Source organism: Notolabrus celidotus, chromosome 5 (genome assembly GCF_009762535.1).
Source record: "Notolabrus celidotus isolate fNotCel1 chromosome 5, fNotCel1.pri, whole genome shotgun sequence".
Taxonomy (NCBI): Eukaryota; Metazoa; Chordata; class Actinopteri; order Labriformes; family Labridae; genus Notolabrus; species Notolabrus celidotus.
The window spans coordinates 13835969-13854599 of record NC_048276.1 but is presented as its reverse complement, the minus strand read 5'-3'; the positions used below and the strand labels follow the sequence as shown (position 1 = coordinate 13854599).

Genomic DNA, 18631 nt, shown 5'->3' with positions numbered 1-18631 from the left:
CTCAAACATTGCCTCTGTTTCCTCTCGTTTAGGTGAGTTTGAGGACGCTGCCTGTGACATACGTCCCTTCTTATATACCATGAGCTCTGGCTCTGCCCAGGATGTGGCAGTCGAGCATTTCCTGCGTGACATAGAGCGGCGAAGCAAGCGGCTACACTGCGCTGTGATAGGCTGCGAGGAGGAGCGACCCTGCAGCGACATGAACCTGCTGTATCGTAAGAGCCGTTTGGACTGGCGGCAGAGGGACCAGGAGGGGAGTAAAAAAAGGTGAGAGGATGAGCACACAGCTGCTCTGCATATATGAGATTACTTTAGGGTTCAGTTCAGACTATATAAACCTCTTAGCCAGCCTGAGAGAGTTTAATTTCAAAATCTTACATCCAAGCACAGTTCAGGAAGTCAGACAGGTTCACCTAGAAAGTCTGGGGATAAATAACAGAGCTTAGTCATGGAGTTAATATGTTCTGTTGATAAGATAAAGTAATATGATATCAGCCATAATGTTAGAGGACAAAATGAGGCCAAAGACAGAGGATATTAAATTAGTTGTGGCCACATTTGTCTCATTTCAGATGTCATTATTCTCTTTTTCCAATCCATACCTCTAACATTTGAGCTTGTTTGTTTTAATTTACTGCTTTGTGTCACAAAATGTAGGGCAGTGACTCACATAGACTGATAAGAATGAAAGAAATGTGTGTCACTGTATTGATGAAAACAAACATGATGGATAGGTTGCTAAAAAATAGAAATCACTGACCTTAATGAAATTTTCCACAACATGTGGAAACTATGGGGAGTCAGATATCTAGCTTACCCTTTAAAGTGTGGTTTGTATCATCAGTAAATGGTACAAAACAAAAGTAAACACATTACTTTCCGCATATGTTACAGTATTACAATTTAATTTCGACACTTTTGTCCAAGTTGATGTACATCTGAGAGTGAGTACAACAGAAGCAATGATCTAGACAGGAGGAAACAATGTTAGTAAGTGCCACGTGTTTGCTTCAAATACAATGGGACACAGCATATGACAGTAAACAGGGGTGAGTATTGGCAAGAACCTCACGATAAGATACGCATCACGATACTTTGGTCCCGATATGATAGTATCACGATATATAACGATATCACAATATTGTGATATATTGCGATATTCTACACAGTAAACTAAGAAAAAAGTAGGGATGGTGTATATGTAAATCACACAATATTACTCAAAAGTGAAAGGACAAATTAAGTCAAAACTATTTGATTGAAAACAACTTTTCCACTTTATTGTTTTTGAAATACTGATATTTGAATACTCGTATTTTAGTTCCAACTCGGCTAAAATATGAATTTCATAAAAAAAAAACAATCGATATTAAGAGGTTGAAATATTGATATTATATCGGAGGTCAAAGTATGGCTATATGTTGCTGTATTGATATGTTTCACACCTCTAGTAATATGTAACAAAATAACACATATTAGGGTTGTTTTCATTCACTTAAGGTCCCCTTTGAGGATAATAATGGCGTACATTTACTCTGGTTGATTAAAGGAAGGATTGGGAACAACATAGAGATTGTTGTTTTGGTGCTTCAAGCTCCTGTAGGGACTTTCTGTTTGTGTTGATTTTGGGCGTCCCATGTTGACAAAAAGATGTATTTTTCTCTTTGTGGATCTTGTCCTGTACATGAGTAAGTAATGTTTTAAGACGACAAATCTCACCCTCCTTTGTTGTACCAGTAAAATATACTCATTGTAAGATTTGCTGGGGAAAAAGTAGAAAAGAAGAGTTTTTTTCTACCATGTCTCGTCTGACACCTACCCCCTTTCATCAGTTAAAGGCATTAGAAGTTACATATGTATACAAATTGTCTATCTTCCTGCTAATGCTCTTGTTTACTTTTGTGTGTCATGAAGATGCACCACTGTTAAGTTCAGTATGCGTCATAACCTGATAAAAACTCATTTGAGGAGCTTTAAATGAGGGATCTGAAACCTTGTACATGTCTATCAGCATTTATTCAGTAGACCTCACAAGTTGTTTCAAATGTGAAGGAGTTTGTTGTCATGTCAGGTGCTCTTAGTTCTCCACTATGAGTATAAAGTTTGCTGATAATGTTCCAGCTCCAGCTTCTCTTTTAAGACATCTACCTGCAGAAGTAGAAAACTCTGTAAGAAATCATCACAGAGACTTAGTGCTGGTTTTGTCAATACCAGTTATCAGTTATTGTAGCTTTACGCAGGCATACTATAAACAATTAAAGCTCATGTGGAGATATTTGGTTTGTGTTGTTTTGACGCCCCCTGTGGACAAAATGGTATATCTTATATTTCTGCTGATCTTGTCTTGTTCATGTCTAAGTAGTGTGCTCCGACGAAACATCTCATAACAGTCAAACAAATGACTCATATGTATAAACAAAGGACAGACAATATTTGCTGAGGCTTCAATCGACTCATCTGGCACCTACACAACGTCAACAGTGACAGGCGTTAAAAAGGAGTATGTAGAAATATTCAACCTTGTTTCCGGTGGTCTTGTTTGCTTTTGTAGGTCATTAAGAGGTAGTGGTATAAATTTCAGTCTGTTTCATCAACAGCCTTAAAACTCCTCACAGGAGCTTTAGGTACTCCACAAAACAAGTGTCAACAGCATAGCATCATCACAGTCTATATCTTAGCAGGTCGTGACAGTCTTGAAAAGTGTGTGGGTGCCTGTGAATGAGTGATTCAGTGTATGCGAGGGTGTGTTTTGGGGTCAAACAAGCAACGTGCTGTTTCAAGTGTGAGTCATCTTTAACTCCCCAAACTCCAAGCTGTGTACAGGGACATTTGTGCCACCGACAAGAAGAGGAACATTAAAGACAAAAACATACTTTGCTTTTAGTGTCATCCAGTGCGTTCTGCCTCACAACGTCACTAAGAGACCCCCCCTGTGTTGGCAGTACAAGAGCAACGTCATCATGGCAGCATCAGGCCTGTAGAGGTGTAGGGCAGCCTGTGGGACAGAGGGACACGATGAGCGATGAATGCAGAGCAGAGCCAGAGCAGCAGAGGTGAGAAGCAGGACATGACTGGTGATGATTGTGAACAGGAAAGGGTCAGGTATAAAAGTGCACAGGGACAAAGGGATGAAAACACAGGACCAGAGGCGACTTCAGAGGGGAGGAAGTGGGAGGGAGGGAATAAGCAGGATGGAGGGTAGTGGCTGCCAGTTTGAGATCTTGGAGCCCTCAGGAGAGAAGACATTCATAAAGGAGATGACTGTGGAGATACAGAATGGTGAATAGGCAGGTTTGATATGAATTTTGAAAATAAAGACTGTTTTTATGGCAGTGAGACAGACAGACGGACTATTCCCAGTAGTGACCAGTGGTGGGAGAAAACCTTTCTGCCAGCTGAGGTTTTGTTATTTCCTGCAGAGTGAATGAGTCTGAGAGTTCAGTGTGGTTGCCGATTTATGAGGATTAATAAAGCTCTGCATTTTCCTCTTGTACGCAGTTTAGTGAATGATTTTCAAAATGGCATTATGACAAAAACAGAGGAATAAAAGACAAATGAAAAACTATTAAGTTATGTTAATTATAAAGGGATTCATAATGTAAATCAGATTATGAATAGAAAGAATGCTTATTGAATAAACAATTGGATTTTGTAAATTAAGTTATTTGTTGTGCTTATTAAAGAAAAATAAAGCTGGAAGTAGATTTATTTAATAATAGCGTTTTAAAAGGGATGAAACAATGAAAGAGGATTATGATCATGTTTCAGCTCTAGTATCATCCACGTCTCATACAGAGGTCTTATAACAGCAAACTCTGAGCTGTGAATGGATTAGTTATGTTTTGTACTAAGTTTCCAAAATGCACGTTATGTTTTGTGTTTGGACCTTTGTTAGTGTCTCTGTAGAAAAACATGGACGTAGAATCAGTAGCATCACTAATTGGTTTCTGAAGAGGCGTTATGAAGCTATTTTGGAAATGCTGACTCAAGCTAAGTTCCACCTAAGGTTTAATCCAGCAGAGAGACGGAGTCAAGGCCATAGCTTAGCTGCCTGGTAAACAGCTATAGCATGCCCACCTGTCAGTCAGTCAGACACTCCTAGTTATGTGTAACTATCCAAACTCTTGGTCTTCATAAAATCAAAACAGATGAGAGATAATAATGCACATTTTAATATTGGTTCAACTAGAGTGTATAAATCAAGGATGTTGTAACAGTGATGTCATCAATTGGTTTCTGAAGAGGCATTATGAAGCTCAAAGAAAGAAGTCACCATATTAGAAATGCTAACTCAAGCTAATTTTCATCAATCCAGAAACAGTCATAGAGGTGGAGCTGAGACGGGCCTTGAGCCTCTTGGTGAACAGTTACCTCACGCCCAGTTGTCAGTGAAATCAGCTGCCCCCCTATTATGTAAACACATTAACAACTAATAGCCTTTTTTTAATCTTCATCAATCAATCAATCAATCAATCAATCAATCAATCAATCAATCAATCAATCAATCAATCAATCAATCAATCAATCAATCAATCAATCAAGCTTTATTTATATAGCACCTTTCATACAAATCAAATGCAACCCAGACTGCTTTACAGCATTTGAAAAACAAGAAAGAAGCAGAAATAAAACAATGGCAAGACATATTAGGGGAAAATAATAATAATAAAAATAAAAATGATAATAATACAAAATTAAAATAACATAAAATAAAATAGAGACTAATACACACCAGCAATAAAATATGTGTAATTAAAATCAGTTAAAGCATCAAAATTAAGAATACAAATAGTTAAAATAAATAGATTTAAAAAGGGTAAGGATAAGAATTGAAAATAAAACTAAGGCTAAAATTATCGATACAACTGAGTAGATAGATAAAATAAATACATGAATGAATAAATAAATAAAATAAAAATAGAATAAGATAACAGTTAAAATTACTGAAATGATAAAGCAACATTTAAATCAATATTACAGTAAAAGGTACAGTAATTGTTAAACCCTACATAAAAGCCTGACCGAATAATTATGTTTTTAGTTAACTTTTAAAAGTCTCAATATCTCTGTCAGATCCTCCGGCAGGCTGTTCCCTAGCTGTTTCATGGATGTGTTATTAAAAAAAGCGAAATTAGCTACAAAGGCCAAAACCTTTTTAGTACCAGGCTGAGGTGGTGTTTACTGTAGAAATAATCATTGCAATATGAGTTCCTCTGCTGTCTTCCTTGCTTTTGGAGCTAGCTTCAAGTGGAAACTGGAGGAACTACAGTTTTGTTGAACAACCACATTGGCTTTATTTTTGACACCTGAGGCTGGCACACATTGATTTGTAGATGTGAACAAAGCCAAAGGAATATTTGTAAAAACTATATGCACTCTGCAAAGTGTTTAAGAGGAGGTCTATGTTTCATTTTACAGAGTGTGATAAAATAATATAATGTATTTTTTAGGAAGGACTGTGTTTCTGCGTTTTGTGTGAATTGTTTGGAAAATGCAGTTTCAGAAGTTTTACTGCAGCTTTTTCCTGAGGATTAATACACCGCTGTAAACATCATAGTGTGTCTATGGACCTTGAATCGTGACTTCATTTTTGTTCACTCAGAGGATTGTATTTTCCAGAACTGATGCTTGAATGAATGGACTTTTAATTGAAAGAAACTGTTAATCAAGCTGAGCTCACTTGTGGCGGCAGTCCATAGGGACTTGGCTTGGGAACTGGAGGGTCGCCGGTTCGAGTCCCAGTATGGACAAAGTTAGGCAAGTGGACTGGTGGCTTGAGAGGTGCTAGTTCACTTGCCTGGACACTGCCGAGGTTCCCTTGAGCAAGGCACCAAACCCCCAACTGCTCGGGGTGCGCTGGTTGATGGCAGCATCTTCACTCTCCCTAAGTGCATGTCCACTGCATGTTTTTACATAAAAAAGAATTGTATGTATACACCAAATTGTGTGTGTAGCATGACCAAAAAATAGCATGAGTGGAAAAATTGAATTTCCCCCATGGGGATTAATAAAGTATGTTTCTTCTTTCTTCTTCTTCTTAATGTTGGAGAAGATTGAATTGATAAGATGGATCAATTTTTGCTTTATTTAGAATCAACAAACTTAAAACGTTGTTCAATTTAAAGTCTACATTTAGCTTTCAAAAAAATATAAATTGTCTCAATGAAATCCAGTGAGGTCACGTACACATTTGAAATAAAATCCAATCATACAATACCATGGATGTGATACTCTAAATCCTGATCGCCATTAAACTACAGACCTCATCTTCAGACACGCAGGGAATCAGTCCTACATTCACATCCCAGTCATGTCCCTGTTACGCACACATCAGACCCAAAGAAGAGAGGTGTTTCATTAAAAGCTAAAGTCCTTAATCAAATGGTTCAAAGCATTTTCAAACCTTTAATAACCTGCTCTGAGTGATTTACTCTTTCCGTTTTCTTATTCGGTTTGTTACAATTTATTGCAGCTGTCACGGCAGCTGAACGTGAGTGCGTTCTTTATTGTGTCAGTGGAGAAAGGAATACAGAAAAACAGTCAGTGTGGGCGCGTAAATAAAAAAATAGTAATAAAAGTCAGGGTGTAAGATGACAGAGTGTTACATGCAAATAATCCAATATTATAGAGGAACCGATAGCAAAGCCTCTGCTGTATTACTTTGAGTCAAACCATCTGACAGTTTCACTTTTCAAGTATTTTTTTCCCCTGATTCTTCCAGACGAGTTAGAAACCATACAGGATTCAACCCATAACTCAAGGCAATCAATTAAAGTGTCATGTATTGTGTCAGATACGTCAGTAAGGTCCAACAGAATGAGAACAGCTACACGCTCAATGTCAGCAGCTCAACATTAACCCATCTGAAACTTCAACAAGAGACAATTGAGCTGCTCTGATTTGCCCTAAAACAAGATAAGATACTCTCAGAGATTATCCACAGAAATCTCATTCAGCTGTTTAAACATCACCCTCCCTTCAATTCTGCCCCAAAAAAGGTAAATTAGAAATAGGACGGTAGCTGCTGGGGGCAGATTTATCCAAACTGGATTGCATCATCTGAAGCTTTATCACCACTGTCTTAAATGCTTTTGGGAATATCTCCCACTCTGAGGTGGAGGAGGAGGAGGTGGAGGAGGAGAAGGAGGCGTTCAAGAGTCTGCCCAAGGATAAACCAAGCAAAGGTGCTGTGCAGAGGAGCAGCACATGACCTCATGGCAAGGAGGAACGATTCTTACTGCTTCTCTTAAGTAATATTAAAAGTGTATTTCAGAACACAGATAGGTTTCCTGGGAGTTCTGTAGCATTTGAAAGGAACACATTTGAGAGACATTAAATGTATGCGTTCGATTGTATTCCTTATTTTGGCTCTGAGACTTCCATGAAATCTCCCTGATCATTAATTCATTACTTGTGCACTGATCGTCCATGATTAAAACTTCATAGCAGATCATGTGAGTGGACACATTTTCACACCAATCAGATTGTATCATTTATTAACAAGAACTCTCAAACTGTCCTTATAAATCCAGGATCATCTCATTCTCTTGAACAGATACTCTTTGAAACAGCACACAAGGAAACTGTTTTTTTTATTTGGGAATTTAAGGAAAGTTAAATATTTCATGAAAATCTCACTCATTCACTCCCTGTGTATGAAATTCACATTGCCATCATCAGGTTGCCAGAAAGCCACAGGTGACTTCAGGGAGGGACTGCTCCTAGTTGAGAAATAGTCCCACAATATCCCTGTTAGAGCCAAGGTTTTTATTCTTCACTTCAGTTTTTTTAAAAGAAAAAAGGGGAAAGAAACGTAACTCCTTAAATTGTATGCTTTTGATGCTTTTCAACAAAGCAAGGCTAACATTAACCCGTTCTTTTCATTATTTTTGCTAAGCTAAGCTTACTGTCTTCTAGCTTCAGAATCAAAGTCGTGTTTGAGTCAAGTCCCCATCACCACTCATTGATCTTTTATATATATATATATAACATTTTTATTAGGTTTTTCTGCTGTATACATCAGTCAAAAAGTGCATGTTACCCAGTTTTATATTTTTACAGACAAACAAGAACACATCATACAATGACAACCACTAGAGTCCAATCCAATGTGTTTTAAAATGTTATCTTAAAAATAAGAAAGCAGGAAGGACTCATGAATTAAAAATAAGATATGATACATAAAATAGATAAATAAATAAAAATAATAATACAAAATAAAATAAATAATCAATAAATAAAATGAAAAAGAATAAATAAAATAAATCAATTAAATAAATAAATAAAATAAATAAAATAAATAAAATAAATAAAATAAATAAAATAAATAAAAATGATTTCTTACAAAAAAAATACCACTCATTGATTCTGATGCTATGAAATCACTGCAGGTGTCTAATAAACTCTACAGTCTGCAGCCTGCCTAATATTAATCAGAATGTTTTAAACCAAACACCTCTGACCAAGGAGTTGAGTAACTTAGAGACAGACTTTTCCGTTAGCTAGCATTAACATTACCAACGGCCCGAGTAACTTCAGCATCTCATCCTTTTCTGGGTTCCTCCGAGACAGATGTCAGTCAAAGTTTGAAGTTGCCCCCGTCTTCACCTCAATTGTTCTTTTACATCTACAGTGCATATTTTGAACTGCTTTTCCCTTTATTTATTATAAAATCTAAAGGGAAAAACACAAAATGTGTGATGCTTCTTCATGCATCCTAGCAGGAACTGTTGCTGAACAAGATGCATGTGAATGCGCATGCAGGTGAACACTAAGCAGCAACCTCTGGTCTTAAAATATGAAGCCTATGCGGAAGTGTTAAACACTGCAGTTCATCCAGCGCTAGCATGCACAACATGCACACTCGTTCAAAAAAAGACGATCTTTACCGCAAAAATAAACATGTTTACAGCCTGGTTCAAAAAAGATTGTGATCTGAATTTCTCATTTTTCACCTGGCACTCACTGTACGGGGTGTAAAAAATGTTACAACTCTTATTTTTGATGATATCAAACTTACAAGGTTTGACTATTTAAGGGCATTTTTAACCTGACTGACAGGCAGGCACACTGTAGCTATTATCAAAGAGGCTAAAGGCCCGCCTCTTTACCTCATGCTAGGTCAGCCTTAGTTAGGTTGAGTCAGCATTTCCAATATGGCAAGCGCCGTTGACAGGCTTCAAAACTCTACTTCAGGAATATATAGGTGGCGCCACGAAGACTATATCCGTGTATTGTATAGTCTATGGTGAACACACTTGCCAGCTGCTCAAAACTGAATTAATTATTAGGATCTTTAAACAAAAAGATAACACAAACTAACAAAACAACACAACAGTTTATCAGAGTGAGTCCTCCTATCCACTACAGTCAGTGGCAGCCACAGTACTATATACAATACACACACACTATATGTTACTATTGATCGACACATGTTGTAAAGGAGTAGGGGGAAGGGAAAAGGGTGAAGAGAGACAGCAGAGAGAATATGATACTTTTCAAAGAGTTGAGTCTTTGGCCTCTGTCTTGAAGATGTTCAGAGCTTCTTCTGCCCCAAGAAAGGGAGAAAAACACAAACAGACAGAGCACTTGAGGCAGCCCAAAGGAGCTGCTCAGCCCTCTGTTCTGGGCTAAATTTGGCCTTGTAGTATGTATGTCGATTGTGAGAAGGGCATCTTCACGGCATTGAAGGACAGGAACATACACAAACAGACGCTGCACACTCTGTGGTTATACTACACACATTAAAATGTATATTCAGAGTCAGACATACATACAATCACATAATGTTTGAGAAATAGTAGTTTGTCGAGTAATAAAATAGGAGCCTTTGTATTAATCATGATGAGCAGCCTTATTTCTGCCTCAGTTGCTAACTATGTTGACCGCAAATTGTAAGCTCCAGTTGTCTTCTTCTGCTGTGCTTCAGTGCCTTAAAGGGATCGCAACGGATCTAAAAGAGAGCACAGCATGACACAGAGTCATATGTTCTGCGCTAAATCTCTTACACACAGAGTAAAGCTGCATATGAGCGATCAGATTGCTTACTCAGGAGCACAACATATTGCAGACTCAGATGTTTAGAGACGGATTTAATAAAAAGGAAACCGAGATGATGGAGCTGTGGTTTCTTCAGTATATTCTTTCATCTTTTTACTCTTTCATGGTATTTCCACCTAAAAAAAAACAAGCTTCCCCCTCTACCCTGACATTTTGAATTTCAAGTTCAGTAACTTCACTGTGTCAATAAAAAAAATTAAAAAAAAGTCTGCTCAACTTTAACACAAATTGTAGGAAAGTAAGTCAACGTTGTTCAATCGAAGTCAGCTCAAAGGCCAGGGGCTTATCGGGTGTTGCTGTGGGGTGAGGCGGCATAACACCCTGGGGAACCACCACCACATCACTGTGGCACCTTTCTCTAAAGCAAAGGAGCCAGCCGAGGCTTATCAGAAGCCATTTTTAAAGCTTTAGTGAACTCAGCAGGGCATCAAACCCCACAGTTTGATGTCAACAACTTGAACCACTGGCACTGACGCCTGAACTGTGCTTGACCTCAGACTGCAAGAAAATAGCATGCCTCAGAGTAGGGATTTTACTCTGGTTTACTTTTCATCAGTAGTAAAAGAAAAATGATATTAGAATGATTTAAAGGCCCGGGATATTTAACATGACCTTTGTAATTAACTGAGATTAAATGAATAAAATGGCTTTTTTAAGGCCGGTTTAGTGCGTGGACGTACTGCTCATTTAGCAATCTTAGCTATCTGGTTGTGATACTATTAAAGAAATAAAAGGTATTAAGCCCATTTCACATGCCAAACAATTATAGCACAATAATCCAAACAGAAAAACAATTCTATTAATGATTTCAGCTGATTGTCATTTTAATTGATTCTCCAGTAAACCCCTGTAATATGTTGTTAGATGTGTCTGTCTAGCAGTTTCATATCTTGCTGTGCCTGCTCGTATCATAAAGGCTTTCAAAGACAAACCATCAAATACATGAAAATCACAACTGTTCCCATGGTAACAGATTAAATGCTCTTGGCGATCATGAGAGTAGACTACTGATGTGGGCTGAGGATATGAAAATATACAGCAAAAAAAAAAAAAAAAAAGGATTCCAGCAGTACAGTGTAGAAGACTGAGAGCACTTTGTTTTTGACAGGGGAATTGATTTTCCTAATTGAATGTGTTTGAGGGGGAAGCAGATGTGGAGGAATTCAGATGGAAAGATATACGAAAAAACCAAAGATGGAGGAGCCTCCAGGGCTTTCCCTTTTGCAGTGAAAGCCCTTCAGGCATTTCTTTAATGCAAAGGCGGTGTTTGAAGAGCAAAAAGGGAGTGAGTAGAGAGGGAGGGAGGTCAGTATAAAGAGAGGTCTTTGAATATGTTGCACCTCACTGTGATAACTTCTGTGTTTTCCCTGTTTCCAAACTGCAGCTCCACCCAGAATGACTCGTCAGCCACTGTCGGCAAAGTTCGAGACTTGGCTTCTTTCCGTCGACACTTTCGAATGGGTTTCATGACCATGCCGGCCTCCCAGGACCTGTCCCCTCACTCCTGTGCCTCTGCCATGGCGCCGCGCTCGCAGTCCTGCCACGCTGTCGGTGCCGGTGATACGGATCTGGAGAACGGGGATTACTCCGACACCCAATCCCAACACGGCGGCCGCTGCCCCCCGGCCAAACCCAAACGTCACCCCAGCACTCGCCTCAGCTCCTCATCCGCTGACGGCAGAGGACTTCCTGACACACCGCCACCTTCCTCTTCGTCGTCCCACTCGCAGGGAAAACACTCAGAGAAGAAAAATGGTAAAAGAGAAACGCCTTTTCACGTCCATATGTCCATCAATGCAGAAAATGATCTTCATCTTATTATGCTTCTTTTTTTCCTCCTGCAGCCATGAAGAAGTCTGACTCTGGGGAGATTGGCTCCAAGAAGGTGCCTCCATTAAAGCCCAAAAGAAGTCCAAGCACCCAGCTGACCTTTGAACCTCTTCCTCCACGCGTGCCTGGTGCTGCTATGTCCCTGCCTTTCCAGGGCCCGGACGGTCAGATTCGTATAGTTGATGGGGACGATGAGCCAGTTTATATCGAGATGGTGGGTCAAGTGTTCACCAGAGACAGCCAGACAGCCACCCCACATCCTGTCACCCCCATGGCCACCACCCCTGACTCTGACTCGGATCAGAGTGAGGCCATTTACGAGGAAATGAAATACCCGCTGCATGAGGACAGAGACTCCCAGAGACACCTCCCTCCCAAACATGAGAAACTGAAATCCTCTAAACACTTTCATGTCACCCCTTCCTCCTCCAACAGCTCCTCCTCTCTGCCCCGCCCCTCCTCCTCCTCTCCATCATACTCCAAACCCAAAGCTACTGTCTCCATCTCCCATTCGTCTCCTCTGCCTTCCTCAACGTCCTCAACCCCAGTTCCGCAGGTCCTCTCCACCAGTCCACACACCCCAAGAGCTCCAACTCCCTACCTGCTGCAAGGGAATAAATCAGAGCCCGAGACCAACACAAAAATCCCTGCCCCTTTTCCCAATCTTCTCCAGCACCGCCCCCCTCTACTCGCCTTCCCTCAGCCTGCAGCAGCCTCCAGTGGGGTTGGCATGCAAAACAAATCGTCTTCATCTGCCAAAACTCAAACGTCCAGCGGGTCAACTCAAGCCAGCATCTCCTCCTCAGCTTCCTCCTCTAATGTTCCTTCATCGAAGGAGTCGTCAGGAGGGAGTTCATCCCAGCAGGACAAACACAGCAGAGATATAGGGCCCGCCCCCGGTCTGAGAGCAAGGAGTCACTCCACGCCTTTGCCTCCCTCATCTAAATCCACCTCCCCTTACTCTCATCACCATCACCATCCGCACCATCGACCCTCACACTACCATCACTACCGAAAGCCAGATAGAGGAGACTCACCAGTTCCAGGCAAGAGCAGCTCACAGTCGTCGACTCAGGCCACAGTCCAGACCCAGACGTCGAGTACGGGCAGGGAAGGGAAGTCAGTTAGCTTCATGTTAAAGTCTGATAGAGAGAGGGAGAAAGACAGAGACAGGGACAGGGACAGAGACAGAGACAGGGACAGAGACAGGGATAGAGACAGAGACAGAGACAGAGATAGAGACAAGGATCGGGACAAGGAAAGGGACAGGGACCGAGATAGAGAGAGGGACAGGGACAGGGTTCGAGACAGGGACAAGGAGAAAGACAGAGAACGAGACCGAGACAGGGATAGAGAAAGGGAAAAGGAAAGAGACAGAGAAAGGGACAGAGACAGGGATCGGGATAGGGATCGGGATCGGGATAGGGATAGAGATAGGGATAGGGATCGGGACAGTGGTCCTTACTCTTTACCCCTGGAGCACACCCACTCTTCTTCCCAAAGCGGCACCAGCTCCACCCCTACGCCTTTATCCTCCTCCCAGCGTCCTCATTCCCGCCCTCATCTTCGCTCTCACACCCCTCACGGCCTGCCAGCATACAAGCCTCCCTCCTCAGACAGCCCCCTGCTGTGGACCTACCCATCTGGCGGCTTCCGGAGACCGCCGGCTTACGAGAGCCTGAGAGGAAGCTCTCATACGCCGTCCCTTCAACAGCCCTCGAGCCTTACTGGTGTTGGCGAGGGGACGTCTAAAAGTAACGGAGGGTCAGGGTCACATCATTCAAAAGTTGGCTTCATGCCCTGGGACAGCAGTGCTAGCTTAGCCGCAGATGATGGATCTTACTGGCCAATGCAGAGGAAACTGTCCTTCAGCCATGGGAGCAGAGACACAGAGAGTAGGTTTGAAGTTATGTATACAAAGAGACAAAATCTAGAGGGAAACATTCTGTCTTTAGAGGGTTTTTTTCTAAGTTGAAAAGACTTTAAAACACTCATTCTGTTCCCACCCTGTCTCAGAGGATGACGGCCGTGCGTGGAATGGCAGTGCAGATGCCCTATTAAGAATGGATAAGGAGGACCTCTGCATGGGGTCTCGAGGAGGACACTCAGGCATTCCAGTCCACTTCAGCAGTGCCACCAGCAGGGCCCTGGGTCACAGTGAGTCCCTGGCAGGTGTGGACAGCAGCCCGGGTTTCAGAGCACTCCCCAGGGTGGGTCTGCCTCTTCCCTGCCAGACTTTCCCTGCCTGTCGCAATGGAGGTAAGCAAAACAAACTTTTAGTCATAGCCTCAAACACAGCCTATTTTAGAGAGAAACTATTGCAATGGATTTTTTTTACAGGGGTTCTGCTGACTCTGTGGCGTCTTAAACTTGGACAGCTGACTCGTTTTTTGTCCTTGTCTGACATCAAATGCAACTTTAATAATGTTCCAGAAGTGAAGACTCCTCTTTTCTCCCCTGACTGTCATAACAGAGTCACCAGCCCCACCTCCATTACAGCTTCTTGAAATAAAACAAGACTTTTCTTTGTTTTGGTCAGTCTCTTTACATCTAATATTGAGGTCTTTCCTACAAACAGAGACTCGGCTTAACCTAGAGGACGTGTACAATCATTTCAGGGATGCAGAAATAATATCTGAACATGTTTTCATAAGCAGGCACATGTTCTCTCACATATTAATTTGTGAGTCCTGATCTTTTGACGCATACAATGTACTCGTAGACAAATATTGTCAGGTCTTCATGATAACATTTGCAGTTGTATGAGCTGTGTGCTGGAACTGATACTGACAGAGATACTGCTGGGGTCTATATTGCCTGTATGCAATTTGATTACAGTGAAAGTGTGCCAGAACATTGAACCTTCAGAGTGTGCTAACCATGCTTACCCAAAACATTCAGATTTCAATAGATATCATCACATCTGTCATCTAACGTATCAACTAATTAAAAAAAACAATTAAATACATGAAAAAAATGAGATCTTATTTTGTTGAATTATGCATAAAAACTAGTTGTTGAATTGTGAAAATGACAGAATAGGATCACAACCAACATTGGATTTTGGGATAATGTATAAAAAATGAGTGGAGAGACATTCTTGAGATAATATAAGACAAATATCTGTCTGATTGATACAGGATAAGGGGCTCTGTTAAAATGAAAACTCATATCCCATCTTCTTACTAGCAGACACCCAGTCTAATGTTTGTCTCCTTACAGAAGTGGGGCGGCTGGGCCGCTCCTCCTCTGCTGCTGGAGTGAGACAAGTGGGTGGAGGAGACGTCCAGAGACAGAGCAGCCTACCAGTACGAGAAGCCCTGAATCAGGTGAATATATTACAGCCAGATATAACTATACCCTCTATTAACTTCATTCATAGTAGATTTGAGAGAACAATAATATTGCTCTCATTATTACTTCTCCTTCTGCTAGAGACAGTGCTCCAGCAGATCTATTTATGGCTGCGAGATATGCCCACTGAGCAGAATAAGGCTCTGGCTCGCCTCTAAAGCGTAAGAGCTGCAAAGGTATTTGACGTAGGCTGATATGTAATCAGGAAATGAGAGAAAGAGAATCATGGGTGGGAGAACAAGCTGTGCTATATTTTGGAGTGATGAGCTGCAGTCTTCTAGCAGCACATTTTGCCCAGATTCTGGCTGCATAGCAAGTGCTGACGCAGTTTGAGTGTGCTGCAGAGACAGTCTGCATGCGGCTGGTTGACCCTCCCTCAACCTGTCGAAGATAAAGCAGCGCTGCATCCTGGTGGCTGCACAGGGGAACTGCAGTTGTAACCATCATGTGCAAGGGTTGGCTGTTTCTGCTGGCTGCCTCATGCAGAATATTTGAATGATTGACGCCTAAGATATCACTAACTTACTGATTTTTGTGTTTCATATGTGTTCAGCTGCACGGTCTGGCCCAGTCACAGGTGCCCTGCAGTCCCAGCAGCCCCAGCGTGTCTCGGCAGCAGCAGCAGCTCCAGCTCCACCAGCAGCAGCTCCAGCTGAAGCAGCAGCTCCAGCAGCTTCAGCAACAGCACCACCTACAGTTGCAGTTCCAGCAGCTCGCCCAGCTGGCACAGGGACAGCCTCCTGTCGGCGGGGGCACCACCCCGTCTGCATCACAGACCCAGAGAGACGGCAAGCTGTTGGAAGTCATCGAGCGTAAACGCTGCCTGTGCAAAGAGATCAAAGCTCACAGGCGCCCTGACAAAAGCCTTTGCAAGCAGGACAGCATGCCCATCCTCCCGAGCTGGAGACGGACACCTGAGCCTCGCAAGACTGGCACGCCACCCTGCCAGAGGCCACAGGCTGTTGTGTGGGACACGGCTATCTGAGGTGGAAAGACAGGCTGATGAATGCAGCACTAAAGAGACATAAACACACAGAGGAGAAGATGGTTGAAGAGCCATGAGGACATGAGAGGAGTAAACCTGGTTCAGTGGAGAGAAACCTGTTGTGCTCTTGCTGTGTGATAAACTGATCTCAGAGCAGAAATGAAAGTTATCAGACACTTTGAACCTGTTTGGGGAAAAAATAGAAACAGGTTGATAAAAGAGGTGAGACAAGTGTTACAATCAGACTAAATTAATCTCCTAACTGGAAGATTTGTACTGCTCTGTCCTTTTGGATGTGTTCTAATTGCCAATGATCTTTTGCCACAAAACGCCAGTGTTGTTGCCACAAGACAAAAGCGCCAACTTAACAATAATGGGTGGAATGTTTTCAGAGATTGGTGTTGCCAAATTTTCTCCTGACTACTTGAGACATAAAGGAATCATGTATTTTTTCTCCAACACACATAGAAACTACTCTGTGAATGACAAAAGGCAGGACTCATTGATAAGTAAATGAAGTGTTTCTTGAAATCGTGAATGCATTATGAGATGTCTTGGTATCAGTAGATCGTCATTGTGGATGCAAATAATCATCACTGAGGAGTAAAAGCTACCTACTGTATCTGTTTGCATATTTGTAATGTAAATCTCTTTACTTTCTCAACGTTTCTGCAATTTTATAGCAATATGCTCCCAACGGCGGAGCAACATAATTAAGACTTGTGTCAACTAGCCTAACATACATATCTAAGACTTGAAGAAGTCATATTTACTGTGTCATTCTCTGCATGTCACGATAGACATACAGTATTGTAAAAGAATATGTGTAGAGATGATCATGTGCAACTTTTACATTCAGCAGATCTTCACTATGATAACGTGTGGTTGTATAAAAACAACAAATATATCGCTAATAAAGGTGATGTGACAGATCCAGCCAAATATAGATACAGGTCAATGGTACAAAAACGTCATCGCTCATGCTTCTCCACGGTTGCACATTAGTGATTGTTCCACCACACAGAAAAACAAGCACTGACACCCATCAACACAGACTGTAATACATGGTGCAACTGATGAGACTGTGAGTATTGATCACCTCAAACAGAATGCTGGAACAATCTGCACAAAAAACATGGTATTCGCTTAGGAGAAATTAAACCCTAATGTACTGTAAATAGATATGTACAACTGTATTGAAAATGTAGCAATTATTTCCATTTTCATACTTGTAATCGATACATATTATGTAGCATATACTGTATAAACATAACTTTGTTCACTTGTTTTTTTCTAAAAGAATTAAGTACTTTATCTGCTGCAGCCAGTCCATGCATTACTTATAGTTTTACTAGTAAACAGTAAGCCCTCTGAAGAAAGGCACAGGCCAACAGTTGTTTATTTGAAATTTATGCAAGACTCCCTTTAAGCTGTGTTTTCTTTTATTTATGCCTTTTTTATGACATACACTTTTATTTGTGTACAGATTTCAACAGCTCTTTGTCTTGACATTTTAACTACTTTGCTGCTATCTTGAACTACTGGTGTTGTTCATTGGACCACATGGTGTTACCATGGGAAACATTATCAATATAGTGGTTATTGTTACATATTTGTTTTATTTCTGAAAGCCACGTGTACTGGAGTTTGTACCTTGAAGAGTGAGCCCTTCTGTACTCGTATTAAGGCACTTGAATGTCTCTTGGTTGTTGTTGTTTTTTAATGATAGTTAGCACCAAGTTGTACAGTTACAGTACACCCCGTGAGAAGACGACCTATCTAAATGTTTGAGAGTCACTGCTTGGCCTTTTTTTGTTTTAGGTCCCACCTGCTTGTGTTTGGGGGGTTGAGGTTTGTAAAGCATCCATTTTCAAACAAACACAGGTCAGGGTGAAGGAAATGGGCGAGTGCAATGCATGCAGAGATTCCTTAGACTGGAAAACGTTCCTATGATGCTGACTATTGTGCCCGATTTAATTTCAGATACCGAATAATCACCTTTTTTCCTTTTCACAGACTGATATGGACCCTAGGTATCATTTCCAAACTAGTTTACAGAAGCTGTTGGTTGTGTGTCTTCTAAAACAGTGGCCATTATATGAGTGCCATACTATATTGATATGGTAAGATACGGTGTACCTTGGAAATCACTGTAGTGCTATATTTGCATTGATATTGTCATTCAAAATAAATTTTATATAACGAACTTTACACAACAAACAGAACTGTTGCATGTGTTCATATCTCGTGGTGTTTCAAAGTAAAGATGGTGGGTGAAGTGGACATCATGTTCCCTCTGCACTCCTGCAGCAAGTGTTGCAGCTCCCTCAGCGTCCAGGTGAGGGAGCTACCTTCTCTCTAACTTCTGCTGCTGGTGCCGGCAGTGCTGCTGCTGGTGATGGG

General features: G+C 41.2%; 1 protein-coding gene across 2 annotated transcripts in view; it reads left to right on the top strand.

Annotated features, from left to right (window-relative positions):
- The window catches only part of LOC117813023 (neuronal tyrosine-phosphorylated phosphoinositide-3-kinase adapter 1), a 43974-nt gene extending 25535 nt beyond the window's left edge, over window positions 1–18439 (top strand). The window contains exons 2-7 of one of the 2 annotated variants that reach the window (XM_034684064.1): window positions 33–267; window positions 11444–11814; window positions 11904–13784; window positions 13906–14148; window positions 15112–15218; window positions 15797–18439. In XM_034684064.1, the coding sequence (XP_034539955.1) occupies window positions 33–267; window positions 11444–11814; window positions 11904–13784; window positions 13906–14148; window positions 15112–15218; window positions 15797–16228 (3269 nt within the window). In that variant the 3' untranslated portion in view covers window positions 16229–18439. Of the gene's footprint in view, window positions 1–32; window positions 268–11108; window positions 11345–11443; window positions 11815–11903; window positions 13785–13905; window positions 14149–15111; window positions 15219–15796 lie in introns of those variants that run through there. The other variant, XM_034684065.1, reaches the window with a different exon arrangement.
- The last annotated feature ends 192 nt before the right edge of the window (window positions 18440–18631 follow it).